Below are 15,776 nucleotides of genomic sequence, written 5' to 3'. Positions count from 1 at the left end.
ATGACACTCTGAAACTTGAAGGACTAGAACAATTCTAAGGATAAGACATGCCTGTTCAGTGTCTGGCATACTTGTATTTCTCTCTGTTGCTTGTCCCCTTTAACTCATAAGTTCCAACCTTTATATGTGTGATAAGCAGGGTCCTTAATTTTATTTTTATTGGCATAAGAAATGTAGTGCACCATAACATATATAGCTTCAGAGATACATAAATTCTAGCTGCCTTATTTTTTTAAGTATTTCCAATTCATGGGCAAGTTGCTCAAAGAGTTAAAAAGAAGTTTATTTTCCTAAGAAATAGTGATGAAAACCCTCAGAAAATGTTGCAATATTCCTTTATTGGCTTGAACAGATGGAGCAAAGAAGCAGGGAGGATTGCTTTAGACAGCAAGCTTAATTTTTTAACCTAGTCATTGTGTGTCTGGTGATATCAAGAGGAAATAACTTTATAAGGGAGAAGGCCAGAAAAAGAAGTGATGAGGTGCAATAGAATGTCTTGCCAGCTGTTCCCGATGTACTTGATGATTACTGACAGGGAAGCTGAAGGTTTCTTTCTGAGCCTTTCAGCTGCTATAGTATTGTTTCCTGAGTTGGTTACCCCATAAGTCTTAGTTCCCATCTCTCTGTATAAAATGTTATTAATATTAGTAAAAATCACATATTAAAATGAATCGATTGAAAATTGTTCCACAAAACCATGTCAAACATCAGTTAACTGGATGAGCCATGGTAGTGGGTCTGATAGAGGCTGATAAGGCTTGTGTTACCTTAATGGCTTCTTCATTTTTCAGTCAAGCTTTTCTTCTGGATTTCAGCAAACCTTTTCAATTCAGAATGTGTTGGTGCAGCCACCAGAGTTTTCAGCAATCTTAACATTGGAGTGTTCATTCTTGTTCTGTAAAACCATATTTGAATATGCCACTTACCAATATTTCTGCAGTTAAAAAACCTTTCCACTTTTCCTCCTCACAAATGGGTAAGTTACCTAAGAATTTCTGCTGGGACTTGTGCTTGTAGCCATGATTTAGTCAGTTTTCATGCCTGATACCTGTTTTCAGGACTGTTTGGATATGTTGCTATAGTGTTTTTGAAGCAACATTATGTATAATCATTCATCTTATGCTTTGGCAAAAAGGCTTCAAGTTGATTGGGTGAGATCAAACAAAAATTATGCCAGAGGCAAAAGTCAAGGCCCTAAAGGACTATTCTTTGCATGCTTTCAACTAGGAGGGACAGTACAACTAAATCTTTACCTCTTGTTGCATTATTAAAGTTTTAGTCCTTTACAGGAGAATGGCACAACAGTTGTGGAAACTACTTTGCAATTTGTGCTATAATTGCGTGGCATCAATAAGAACAATTTGTTTTATTCAACCTTGCTATACATTGTAGGAGAAGCAGGACAATTTCTTTTAGTGTCTTGCAGTACTAGACTGGCCAGTTGTATTGTAGGATGCATTTTAATTAGAATTTTCCTCAAGCTGTGAATAAACATAGGCAAAGTAAAGAACTGCCTTACAGAGATGCTCTTAACCTTATTAACTTCTATGGCTTTAGGAAAGCACAGATGCATGGAGATGATTGTAAACCAGAGGTGTTATGTTTGTTTCTCCTGTGGACATCTGGGACAGCCAGTCCCTGTGTTCTTGACCACCTCCTACAGAATGTCATCAGCATCATGGAGCTTCAAGCTCGTGAACTTCTCGTAGTTTGAAGTGAAAAGTTAAATATAATTGAAGTAAGTGTTCACAAATCACTGACTTCCCTGAAAGGGGGAAGGAAGCAGCATGATACCGCACATGAATGCAATCATTGTGATTCTGCATCAGTGAAGCACAGAACAATCAAGCCATCAAGGGCATGGGGTGATCCAGTGAGATCATTAACTTATTTCTGTGTGTCCTTAAAGGAAAACTGAATTGTGATAGGCCTGAAAGGCATTTGAGTTCACACTCAGATGATTCCTGATGCTGTTCAAGAGGTAGTGGTGAGCCTAGCTACTGCTTTGACCTAAAGGAAACTACTAGCAAAGCTGTTTTTTACAAGATGACATAAAAATGCTCTTTACTTGATGAGATATGGTAATCTTCAATGTTGTATGTTATTATATTATCTATATTATATATTATATATATTATGTATATAATATATATAAATGTTATTTTATATATTATATGTATATGTGCATGGAGAGGAAAAGAAAAGCTTGGCATCCTTGTAGTATGAAATTCGTTAAGAATAGATAAATAGGTATCTGACACCTGCATCTTGAGTTGTGAGGAGACATAGCATTCGTTATCTGAATAAATCAGCATAGCAGCTTTCATTACAAATGACTTCCTGCGTGCAGCTGGAGAGTAGCAAGCTCAATCTTTGCTGGTCCCATCCCAGCAATTTTGGAGGATTTTTTGTTACAGTTCAGCAGGATGAGCACCTCTCTATTCACCCCCTCCCTGAGACCCCTGCTGTTCACCTTATGATGCAAATTTTAGTCACTTGATGGCTGAATGCCCGGTTGAGGTTGTCCTACAGAAGTATGTGCAAAATCCCAGAAGGGTTTTCTTTGAAGTTGAACATTCCTTCTTGTAAAACTTTGTCTGGAATAAAACAAATATCCGGGGGAAAAAAAATGCAGTGTTCTCCATGTTTATCTAGAACTGTTGTATGCATGTCTTAGCAACAAACTTTCTATAATATCTAGAGTTTGTTTCCCTCACAGATCACCCAGATACACCAGGAATGCTTGAATTGCAATGTGTAGGTATCCCACTGAAAGAGGCAGCTGTGCACTAGCAAGCATCTTTTGGGCCCGTGGGTTTGCCAGGTTCTTGGAGAAACAAAGCAATATTGACAAACAAGATGTGTAAGCATGAAGCCACAGTTTTTCTTTGGAAGTCTGCCATGAGAGCAGCGTGTGTGTGGCTGGAAGACAGCCTGTGCCTATGGATGGTCTGTACACAGCAGATGGCACAGATTACCACTGCATGAATCGCAGCTCTGAGTGAAGGGGATGCAGTGCTGTGTGCCAGGCAGTGTGACTGACCCCTGGGATGGATGGGGAGAGACAAGGGGTGTACCTGTGATGCCTTGGATCGTGCAGGGGGAGCTTTGCCATTATCTCACAGCAGTTTGTTGCACACTTCTTTGTGGGCTGTGGTAAGTCACGCGGCTTCCTCCACGATGCCTCCTGGTGTGATGTTGTCTGAGCAGTTTCCTGTGAGGATGGAGTAGTTGAGCTGTTTGGTTGTACGCATCTGCCAACATGTTCACTAATACAAAAGCATTCAGTCATACTTTTGAGGCCATGTTCAGTGTATTTTCTGGTGCCCCAAATAAATGAATTCAACTGCTGAAGAGTAAGGGTGATCATTTAAAGGGTGCTTTGGTCTGTATAGTTTGATCAGGGTCATAAATCAGGTAACAAAAGTCCTCTTATGATGCCTCTTCAAGCTCTCTAAACAACCCTTGATGGGAAGGATGTGAGGAAAATCGATGATGCCTCATCTCTTGGAGTGAGGCAGAGGGGCAAGACAGATGGTTTGATGCAGAGTAACTTACTTGATGTGGTGATAAAGAACTCTTTAAGCACTGCTCAAATTATGTATGATGTAGTCCAGTATGGAAGCTTCTTTTTCTGTTGACTTGGAGCATATTGTGGTGATTCAATGATAAGAAGATTCAAATGGTATCAGGTGCTATTTGTTGTCCTTATTTGAGGGAGGTGTTGCCTGAGTTCAGGCAAAAGACAGATGTTAGGTGCAAATATGAAACCTGAAGACTATTCCAAATACCTGTATGGTGGTGTTAATCTGCAGTTCTGAATAGCATTGAAAGGAGGACCTGTGTACTTAATTATAGGAGAATTTATTATATATATACAGATCTGATCATCTTCTCCTAGAGTATTGTTCAAAGAAATGGACTGTTTTGGATCCCTGTGTTTCTGAAAATGAGGCCCCCTTACACTTTGATGTCATGTTTACACTCCATTTTTAGCAAAACTGAGAGTTCTCTTACTGTGCTTGCTATGGAAATTTTAAGTGTTTCTTAAAGATAGGATGTTGCCATTTTTAAGTGGTAATGACTTTGTAATAAAAAAGGTAAATACTATTTTCTTCATGTTGGCCTTTTTGCAAAACCTACTGTGTTTATTCAGTTAAAGCATACCCTTATGTCCCTTGGCAATTAAAGAATTTATGAATTTCAAAGAAGTAACACTGTGATCCTGTGGTGTTTGGCTTTTGGTAGGAGTAAATGTAACAGAGCAGTTTACAAAGTTAGTGAGACAGGGAGGTTTCCCTAGAATTTCCTGTAGTTCCTAGGGTGCAAAGCCATTCAAATGAACTGCAAAGAAACCTTGAGATTAAAGGAAATCACTATGAATACAGACAAAAATTATTAAAATGTGTCCCATGTACTCCATCTCTCCACAGCCTGCAAAGACAGTTAAATTTAATTAGGTTCAGATTTTGTGCAATAGTAAAGGAAAGAAGCTTGTTTGTGTCAAGGTCTTTAAAATAATCTGTTTTGATGCTTCTTAAAAGCTTCTTCATGGAAGTTTTAAGTAGTTTTTCTCTTTTTAGAGATCTGTGCAAAACTGCAGAATTCATTGGAACAAGACTGATGTGGGAATATTTCAACTATTGTTTAAAATGAGGAAATGTTCAAACTATTTAAAGAGTTGCTTTACCTTGATCTTGCTCTGTCCTTACCTTAATTAGGAAGCTGTTCATGAAAACTACCTTGCTGAAAGAATTCTTTTGATTACTGCACTTGAAGATGATACAAAGTTTTTTCTAGTTCAATCTGCAGGTGATTTTTAATACTGTATTTTGAATTGAAGGAATTGGTATTTTGCTGGTGGTTTTGTGGTAGTTGTCTATTCCAAATCCTACTCCTGACAGATAGGATAAGCAAATGCGATTGCTCACTTTGCCTTTTCTAGTTCCCTTAGACAAGAACCTTGGCAATTAATGAAACTGGGTGGTTTTTTTCCCCTTTTGAAGCTGACAAGGGAAAGCTGTGAAGTTGGGTACACAAGGCATTGTATGGTATCTGTAAATATAAGGATGACCTTCTGCAGCCTTCTCTGAAAAAACACTGCATCCTTTTGCTATCGCCCAGATAATCCTTATCCTGCTTGGCTTCTCGCCACCAGGAAGCTCAGTCCATGTGGCATCAGAGCCCTTGATTAGCAAGAGCAGTCACGTGGAACAGAGATATTGGGTCTCATGTCTAATTTCAGTCAGGTTATATTTCACTGTTTTGAACATGAGTGCAGTTATTAATTAAGCATCTTCACTAGAAGTTGTCTTTGCTTAGAGAGGAAGGTAGTCACTGTCTGACTAAATTCAATAATGTTTTACTACAGAGTTGTTATTTACAGTTCTAGTATACAGTATATATTGTATATTAAACAGAACTTCCCAAAACAAGTAAATCCTAAACTATAAAAAGACCAAAAACCCTAAACCCAACAAAACCTTAAAAGCATATTTACTCTTGCTTAAAAATATTCAAAAAATGTGAAACTGCTCCTTGGCATAATAAAAAGATTTTGCAAAACATGGAATTCTGGCAATTACCTTTGGAAAAAAATTGTATTCAAGTCATTGTAAACCATGTGTCGCTGACTTCCCTAATTGTTTTTCTACATTTATTTTTTTGGTAGGACAATGTTTTGGAAGGCATAAGAATTTGTCGTCTTAAGATTCTTATTATTTGGGTGGGGTTGTTTTGTTGTTTTGTTGTTTGGTTTTTTTTTCCCCCCAAGGAACTCAAGTCTGGATTTGTATAGGGGGGACTCAAAATGGATAACATACCTCTTTTGTGAGGAAGAAGTGCATGTGTGTACAGTAAACTCTGGGGAACAACTCATAAGAGCTCTCCTGCTAAATTTCTCTCCCCTGTTAGTGTTTCTTCCATTCTCCTGAACACACGGTGCTACAAATAGTTAAGTAAAGACAGTAAACAAATATATAGCATTTTGGTCCAAGTATTTATACTTTTCACAAGAATCTAGCTTTGGCATTTCTGTAGGGTTTTTCTTGTTTGTTTGTTTTGAAATTTCAATCACATTTCTCCCTTTCTATTCCACTGCAGAATATTAGGAAGTTTATTGCTGTGATAGCTGTTTGGGTTCTGTTGGTTCTTATTCTATCCCTTAAAGGTGTAAAGAGAAATCTGAGCTGCCCAGAGCTAAGGCTGTTGATGACCACACTTAGGCTGTCTGGTCTCTTGACCACTCTGAACCCACAACTCTGACAAGTGCTAGAGTCCCATCTTTTCAAGACCTCAGCTGAAAATTGGGAAGTTTGAGAATCTTGAAATAAAAAGATGTACATTGCATAAATAAACAGAGTTCCTGAAAAAAATTATTTATTCTTCAGAAAATGCCAGAACAAGTAAAAACTGGGCTCAGACCATGCAGACTGGGAGAGGCAATACCAAAGAGAGTTGTGACCAGTTGTAAGGCAAGCTGTTGTCTCCTAGAACTTGAAATGTCCAGATCAGAGTATTTGCTCCCATGATTTGCAGATCGTATCACTGCAGGATCAGCACTTTTCTTCCACCCAAGCAAATATTGCAAGACTGAGAACTGTTAAAGTTATAACAAACAAGCCTTTCACACTAAGTTTTCAAATTTCTCTCTATGCAAACTTTTAAGAAAATAAGAGTTGGGTTAGTGTGCACTGCTTCTCTCCTCCAACTGGAAGATGATTTCTGGTTTTGTCTTTATCTATAAACAAACCACATTTCATACAAAATTACCATACCTGTCTGTAAAGCTGAGTGCAGAAGAATGAATTAGAAAGCTTTTTCCTGGTCTATGCTCATTTACCTCTCATTTATCAGGCTTTGATCTCATGCAAACAAGATAGCAAGTGAGGTGTTTATTTTGTTTTGTCTCAAATAACTGACCTTACACTCTGTTAGGAAACCTCTTGGGCTAAACTTAAAGTAACAAACTCAGGAGGTGAGCAGAAGAAAGCCTGCTTGAGCCAACAGTCTGAGAGCCTGGTGCTACAGTGGTGAAAACAACTTTAACCTCAGCAGCTGCATTAGGCTGCTGCAGAAGGGATTAAAATAAAGAAAAAAAATGTGACTCTTTTTAGGAGTGAGATGAGTCCATTATTTCTGGTGGGATGTGTTGAGCTATGGTCGTAAGTTCAGATGGCCTCCTCAAATTAGTGATAGCCATTTTACTGCTGCTGTTATTGGTTTTCCAGTGTAGGATGTGAAAGGTGGCATGCCAAGATTTCATATTTTTCTTTCTGGTGCTGTTTCATAGAATTACTCATTTCCTTTAAATATCAAAGTCACAGAATTCCTTCCGAACCCAAAATTTCAGGGCTTTATGCATTTTTACTGTGACAATTCTGAATTTTGAAATTTTGATATCAAAGTTACTCTTTTTGGGGGCATAACCTGCAGCTTAGTCCTGGGTTTTCTAGTTTCTTCACCCTCTGCACTAGATTTTGTATATTTGCATTTCCACTGGGTAGTGTTTGGGGTTAGTTTGCATTTGTTGCATATTGAGGGGTTTCCCCCTAGTCAGTGTGAGTCACTTAATGGGGCTGTTGGCTTAGTCTGGGTACTCGAGGATAAGATGTAAAAAGCTCGTGGCTGCTGCTGGTTTGAGCTGCGCTTGCTATTTTGGAAAGGTGAAAGACCATCTGATACCTTTCTGAAAGCAGGAGGAAATAGGGATGGGCAAAACAATAATCTTGTGACTTTTAAAACTTTGACGGGTTTCCCATTACATAGAAGTTTTAATTTTCGTTTGGAGTGTTGCCCATATGATTTGCATTTCCAGGTTTATAGACACGTTCCTTTACTCCCTATGTTTTCACTAGTGAGACAGAAAAGTATAGCTAGATTTCTCTCAAATTCAGAGTTCCTAACTGGTTTGGTTTATATCAGTGTGCTAATAAATTAGTATACAATAGTAGACATTCATATTTGAAGAAAAAACTGGCTGGTTTTTTTTTAAGAAATAGCTAGCAGTTGTTTTGAGTATCTTGATGCCTGAATGTTTAGAGCCATGTTTTTCAGTTTTTTTCTAAAAAACCATCAAACACCTGACTGTCATCACTGGGAAATTTATGGTGTGCTTGTGTACAGCATGCTATGTGCCACAGGTTCCTGCAATCAGGAAAAAACTTGTATACTCTGTTGGTGTAATTTGTTTTTCCCAAGCTGGCATGTTGGGGGGAGTTTTGTGTGATAGATACAAGCTGTTTGATTATTGTAGAATATCATACGGGTTTAGAGTAAAGGTTTTATGTATTTAAATATCAACACTTTAAAAAATCAGCACCACTTAACTGGCATACCTTACTGTTGGCTTAAGTTAAGCCAAATTGGTTGGTAAGGAGCAAACTTGAAATAAAGAGGTTTATTCTGTTCATGTCTGCAAAGTTTGCCCTTTGAATGAAGGGTCTTTGTTGAGGTTCACAGTAGAATAGCTATAAATATTGATGGTGTGAATAATGTTGTTTTAGATAAAGACAATTGGAGGGAGAAAGAGAAGAAGAATATGTTGCTCTTCTGTAACTGCAGTTGCAGCTCTTAATGTAATTTAATAGTTTACCAGTGGAATAGTATGTGAGGTCAGATGGAACTCTGACTAGGAAATAACAGTGATTCATTTTTCCAAAGTAACTTTGCTTTTCTTTTGCCTTTAAACAAATCTTAATTGGAAAGGACAGAATAATATAAGTAGAATGCTTTTCTTGTTGCTAACTTTTCCTCCTGCTTAATTTTCTTTTGTTGCATTGCAGTTAATGAATTACAAGAACCTTTGATTAAGTGGACAATCTTTTAAAACAAAGATTTTATTTTTTTACATTTGCTGCCTTTGACTTTTTTTTTTGACAGCAGGAACAAAAGGATACTTGTTTTTATATTCTTACTTGGCCAGAATACAAATCAAAATAGCAAAATAACTACTGCATTTGGAGGGTGGCAGCTTTAATAAATCAGTTAAATGCTTCAGAGTTCATAGTTCTTCCTGTTTTCAGTATGGGGAATTTTTTATGAATGCTTTAATGCTTTACCTTGATTATCACCTTGAAGACTTGAGACAAAGTGTGGCACTGTTCTTTTTATAGTATCTGCAAAAAATTACTGATTTCCTCTGTAAATCACTGGAAATTATTAGAAGTGTGCATTTTTCAATGAAAATAACTTTTCACTTTATTATTCTCATGGATTTTTCATTTTTAAGGAAGACTGCTCTGGAGTGCTATGAACAAAGGAATAGTGTTACAGACTGCTATTAAAATCATTTGGATGTTGCGTTAGAGTGATGTGTATCTTCTGCCCCAAGGGATCTGTCACCACACTTCAGTTCAACAAGTCTCTGAAATGGCATTAGCTTCTAGCTGTGCAAAAGTTTAAAAGTTGATGAACCAACAATTTATTTTTCAAGGTCACCGGTGGCACTGGTTCTGTAGATTTTAATGGGGAGATGGATTATTCACTCTAACAAGGCTAAATGAAAATGGCGACTGTGCACTGTTCCTGATGCAGAAAGATGCTTTTGGGAAATAAAACCCATGTCCTGTGGATGAAAGTGTGCCTCTTTTTTCCATGCAGTTTCCCCCAAACAGATTAATTGAACCTACCAAAATTTGCTTCAGCAGAGCACAACTGTAGTTTGTAGCTCAAAAGGAATTTAGAACTGCTAAGAATGACCTTGATAATTGACATACCCCCTTTAGTTTGAACTTCTACAAACTCATCTTTGTAGTTATTCCCAAGGGCATGGCACTAACCTCAATCAATTTTGAATTTTATAATTATAAGCATCTTTGATCTCTTCTGTGGTATGTGGAAAACCATTACACATTTTTTTTTCAAAGGTGTGATGAATTCTGAATACTTGATATACTATGGAGTGTTTCTTTTCAGACGTTTATATTACTCTCCCACAACTGAGAGCCCTTTCTCCTCAGTGGTATGGTCATAATACACTTGCATCATTTATGTTGGGTCCTTGATTCTTTCTCCCTCCTTCTGAAAAAGGACTCCATATACTTCTGGAGCTCTAGGAGTAGCAATAAAAGAAGTGTATACCCCTTCCTCCTCTTGATCTTTCCCCCTTGATCTCTTTTCCCTTGTTTCTTCATCAATCTAGTACTTCCAGTCCTCTGTTAGCAGAGAGGAGCTGTGGGGTAGAGGGAGTTCTCTGGATTAAGAATGCTCAGCTAGGGCATTATCTAATTCTTGAATCCAAGAGCTCTGTGGAAGGGTATTGGAACTGGCCAAATCAAAGAAAGAGAATGAAGATGGCTTGTATGTTAAGATGCTTTTCAGCCTTCCCTGGATATGTCAACATAAATCCCAGATGAGTTCATTTCAGATGGAACTTGCCTGTGTAAAACAGTGCAAAATAAAGGACGCTGAATTGCTAAACAGGCTATTGAGTTACACTTGTTTTCAGTTTTCTGTATAAATTATCGTGTTCATGGATCAAGTCGAACTTGATACTTGTTTTTATTCTAGATGATTTTGGCAAAGCACTCTAACTCGTTTGTCTCAATTTCTTCACCACGTTGGAAGTGTTTTTCTTTGATAGTGTGTCAAAACTTATTGAAGTTCTTGACATTAACTACTGTATTAAATATAAAATATTGCATCCTAAAGTTGTCTCATGCTAGTTTATGTGTCTGTTTTCTTTTGTCTGAGAATTTTACAGACATGTTGTAAGGCAGCTGCAGTTGGAAACCTGCTGCTGTGTCTTGGAAGCCAGCTGAAGTATCATTCTTTGTGTGAGCTTTCAAACTAGTATTTGGCTGAAGACACCACAGAGATTCAAATCTGAGGTGCCAGAGTGTGCTGATGAGGAACTGTTTTAACAGAGGTGGTGTATTTAGTCCTGTTGAAGTATTTTGGTTGTTGAAACCGGTCTGACGTATTTGTATAGAGCCAGGTCTCATTGTAATCCTTGTAGGCAATTTTCTTTCAAGACTGCTTTGTCCAGAGGCAGACACCTGCTTCTGTGCTGTGGTATTTTGTTGATTTGTTATAAACTGAATAGTGTTAGCTGGGTACTTTGGTAAAACTACAGTAATTTCACGAATACAAGCCGCACCAATTTGACCAAAATTTTGGTGGAAACCCGGAAGTGCGGCTAATATTCCGGGGCGGCTAATCTATTAACAAAATTCTAAAAGCTGCCAACACGGAAGTGAGAGCCCGCGGCAGCCCCAAGCCAAGCTGGAGCCCGGCCGGCCCCGGCAGAGGTGGGAAAGCCTGGCAGAGGCGGGGCCAGCAGTGTGGGGGCGGGCGGCAGAGCCTGAGCCAGCAGGGCGGGGCAGGGAGGGCGGCAGAGCCTGAGCCAGCATGGCGGGGGAGCCCGGGAGAACTGGGGCTAGCAGTGCAGGGGAGCATGGCAGAAGCAGGAAGGCCGGCGGGTGGGGCTGGCTGGCAGCGGGGGAAACCCAGCAGAATCGGGGCCAGCAGCGTGGGGGAGCCCGGCGGTGCGGGGGCCTGCAGTGCCGGCCAGGGCGAGGAAACGCGGCGGCGGTGCAGACGGGAGGGGGCGGCCGGCGAACCTGGTGGCGGCGGCGGCAGCCCTGCCGGCGGGGCGAGCGAAAGCGGCGCTCGCGAAAGCGCCGCTCGGCGAGCGAAAGCGCCGCTCGCGAAAGCGCCGCCGCTCGCCGCCACTCGTGAAAGCGCCGCTGCGAGCCGCCGCCGCTCGCGAAAGCGCCGCCGCGAGCCGCCGCCGCGAGCCGCCGCCGCTCGCGAAAGCGGCCGCGGGGCGAGCGAAAGCGGCAGCGGGGTGAGCGAAAGCGGCAGCGGGGCGGGCGGCGAGCCCGGCGGCGGCAGCCCTGCCAGCCGGGCGAGCGAACGCGGCAGCGGGGCGGTGCTGACGGGAGAGGGGGGCCAGCGAGCCCGGCGGCGGCGGCGACAGCACCACCCGGCCAGCCCCGCCGAGCCGTGGCGCTGAGCTGGGCCACCCGGCCCCGTCGGCAACCATGAGCGGGCCGAGCCTTCCTGGCCCCGCCCCGAGCCAGTAAAGCCCGCTATGCCGCGATCCTGTTACTAATTGGCCAATTTGTGAAAGCTGCGCACGGATTCTCGCGACGAACGAAAGTGCGGCTAATATTCGGGGTGCGGCTTATCTATTGACAAAGACAGCAACATTGTCGAGGCACCGGGGGTGCGGCTTATAATCCGTGCGGCTTGTATTCGTGAAACTACTGTAAACTCTCCAATGAAGTATAATAGCACTTATATGAGAATTTGTGTAGTTCCTTTATTCCTTTTCTGGTTCAGGGATTCCTGTATCATGAAGACTTTGTAGTATAAATAAAAATCAATAGCTTTGATAATAGAATTTATATGTGTAATATAGTCTCCTATGGCTAAAGGTTTAAATCACTTTACAAAGCTTACTAATTATTATTTACTCCCTGACCTTGTTAGGAGAAGATGGAAAGTGTGCTGTCCTGATCCGCTGCAAGCTCTTTGAGGCTCTGATGGCTGTTGTGTTTGCCATCCCCCCTGGCAGGCTGCTGTACTGAAAGGAAAAGGAAGGGAAGCGTGAGCCGGGGGCCGTGTGCGATACGGTATCGCAGCGCAGGACAGCATGGATCCGCGCTGTGTGCGATTGCCCTACACTGAATCAGCTGTGCTGTGCCAGAGCCAGAAAGCAGCAGCTTTCACACTTGCTGCCTGTTTCCCACTCATTGTAAAGCCCTGCCCTATCACTTGATAGACCTGGAAAGGAAGTGCAGAGGAAGCAAGTGCCACTGCTGGTTCAAAATGTTCCAGGGTAACTGGAAACTTTGAGCAATGGCCTGGGTGAGAAGAACAAGACCTTATTGACAGGGTTCAATCCTAGTTAAGTCTGTTTCCCATCAACTTCCTAAGTAATCACAGCTTTTTTTTTTTTTCATCTCCTTTGCACTCTCTGGGTCTTCCACTTTCACCTCCTTTTAAAATTTTACTTATAATTATATGTTGTAGTGAACTGAACAGCCAAGGAGAACTAGGAAATTTTCCCCTCTCTGCTAAATCCTGGAGGAATTACTAATGAAAAAGATGATAAAAGCATTAAAGGTAGCTGTCATCTCCCCCTTTGCACCCACATTTATCCAGATTTTTCCATTGAATATTCTTTGAAATGATCCTTTCAGTAGGGCCCTGTTCTTATCATTTGATGTACATTTTCTTCTAGTGAAGCCATGGCACATGTGGTTTGTTATTTTTCTGATTAACTGGTGTCATAGACAGCTGTTATGGGGTTATAACCCTGTGAAGATCTGTGCACACACCTGTGCATGTGGTGGGAGAAAGATGGAAGCTGAACCTTTCTTGGTTTCAAGCCCTTCAAGAATGTGGGAGACTTTATGAAGCATTTGTGCCGTGAAGCAATTCCTTTTCTAATGCTGCACTTTTAAACATAGAGCAGTGTGCCCCTTGTCCGCTGTACTGTGCCATTTTGCATGCACATATCCAGGATTTTGCCATCAATGCAGTAAGCAATTTCCCTTGGCAGTCCCGCTTCTGTAGGGCCTCCTAGTGCATCTAAAATTTCTTACTTTAGTGTGTTCTTCTTCCTAGGCTCTCTATGAGGCAAAACCATCTCATTTAATATGAGGTAAAAAGAAGGATGTTTGGAGAAACATGCTTTCAAGGGATGAACAGAGAGAGATGTATGTTTAGTTTTTCCCTTAAATGTCTCTGGCCATGATTGTGACAGAGCAGATCTGCATAACAGAGTTTAAACCTGTAAGCATAGGTGGCATCGCGTTGTTTTTATGGTCTTCTTGTAGCAAGTCATTTGGGTCTGGGAATACATTCACATGTTAAAGGAACAAGTAATTCAAGAAATCAGGGAAAGCTGAAGACTTTGGGCATTGGTAATTGGTTAGTAAGAACTCTTTTGGAGAGATAAACTTTGCTGGGTGTTTGATAGTGTGTTCACATTTTTAGAAGTGATACGACTTACTGTTTTTGGTAATCCTGGCAACAGTCAGGCCAGGAGAATCCTCTTATTTCAGGAAAACATGTGCTAGCACATGTTTTAAAGTATTTGCTTTTGAGGAGGTCAATAATTTAAGTTTGACAAGGATTTTAAAGGGGGGGGGGAAAGAAAATCCCTGAAATTAAATGACCTGAATTCTCAACCTTCAATGATATATATTTAAAATTTGAAAATGGCTTTTATTATGTAGTTAAAATATAAGGTGTGCTAGGGATGTTTTTGAAAACTCAGTAGGTCAGGCAGAATTATTGCTGCCTTCAGAAGCCTTGTAGAAGGAGTGCCTGGGCAAGGGAGACGCCAGAGTGACAAGGTGCTACAGAGCCACATTGGTTTGCAGAGAATGCCAAGCTTGTACTATTTTTTTTCACAAGGTTTTCCTTCCCTATCTCCAAAATAGTTCAAATTCAGTGACCGTGGTTAGGATATTTTGGAAAGATAGTCCCCAGGCACTTTATAATGGAACTTGGGAAGAGATTCAAGAGATGGGAGTTCTCAACCAGCATTTGTAAGCAAGTTATCTTAAAATATACTGCTTCATAGTCTAAAATTAACTAAAGAGAGTCTGTAGTATTTTTAGGTCAATGTATGAATCTGGAGAAATCAAAGTATAGGCTTGTTATTCGGTCTACTCACTATAAGTTTTTTTCTTCCCTCTTTAGAGATCTTAAGCAGTCCAAATCTCCCAGGCCTATTCAGTGTGTTTCTAACATTTTCCTCTATCTTGCTCTTCCCAGGATGGATCGTACTTGGCTGAGTTCCTGTTGGAAAAAGGCTATGAGGTGAGTGACTCGGTGCCTGGCTGCAGGCTGATGGAGTCGTTTGGATGCTGCTGCTCCAGCCCGCTTCCTCTGCTTCTGTCCTTCTCTGTGTCTGTTTTCCACTCCAGTCCTAGATAACAAATCAAAACTCCGGAGAGGAATGTGCAACATGGCCTGTAATCATGCCAGGTTATTGTCCTATTTATCATCTAATGTTCACTGGTGGATTCCCTCTTCTCCTCGGGGTATAACTGTTTTTTGCATGTTTCCCGCCAGCTCAGATAAGCAGTGACCTGTGTGAGCCAAAGCTGTAAGGAATTAGGGAATAATTTATGATGCAATGTACCACATAAAGGAATAAGAATCTTTTGTTTGCTCTCATTCCCCACCTCTCTCTCCACAGTAAAGGCCCTTTTATTTTGGCAGTTGTATTTCAACAATGAAAGTCTTGTATTTTGCTTTCTCTGTTCAAAAAGAAAAAAAAAAAAACAAACCCTGAAAAAAACCCAAACAGCAAATCCCAAACAAGTTGTACAAGTTTGGTACAGTTGCTTTCTGCCTTTTCTCTTGGATTAATTAATTATTGCTTAGCACATGATTTTTGCTTACTTTTTCCTTGAAATAAAGAGAGTCTGGTTCCCTCTTGCTGCATAATTTTCCCTGGCAAAAATCATGTTTCTTGTGGTCCAGCAAAGCAACAATCACATTGTTGCTATTGTTATGGTATGATTTGAGGGGTTTGAACTGATGTGGGCATAAATGTAAGAATATTTGCCTTCTTGGTCATACAAGATGCTTCTAAAATGCGTGATAATGGAAAGAAATAAGGTGGTGAAATTAATCTCCCGACAACGTAGTATTTTTTGGGGGTTTGGTAAAAGTTAGTGCTTGTTTTAATATTGAATTCTATTACTTCTGTTGTGATACTGCTTCATAGCTTAGTGAGAAATCTCAGCCAGTCTGTGCTTCCCATACTTCTGTACCAGGTTAATCCTGCCTTGCTTATTCCATCCTTTCTT

The 15,776-nt window shown here is 40.6% G+C and overlaps 1 protein-coding gene across 1 annotated transcript in view; it reads left to right on the top strand.

The window, feature by feature from the left end:
• The window catches only part of GMDS (GDP-mannose 4,6-dehydratase), a 409,594-nt gene that overhangs the window by 47,199 nt on the left and 346,619 nt on the right, over nucleotides 1-15,776 (top strand). The window contains exon 2 of the mRNA XM_033073709.2: nucleotides 14,734-14,778. Within this exon, the coding sequence (XP_032929600.1) occupies nucleotides 14,734-14,778 (45 nt within the window). The remainder of the gene's footprint in view (nucleotides 1-14,733; nucleotides 14,779-15,776) is intronic.

Source organism: Catharus ustulatus, chromosome 1, assembly GCF_009819885.2.
Source record: "Catharus ustulatus isolate bCatUst1 chromosome 1, bCatUst1.pri.v2, whole genome shotgun sequence".
NCBI lineage: Eukaryota > Metazoa > Chordata > Aves > Passeriformes > Turdidae > Catharus > Catharus ustulatus.
Note: the sequence above shows the minus strand (reverse complement) of the source record. Positions and strands in the feature narration are given on the sequence as shown.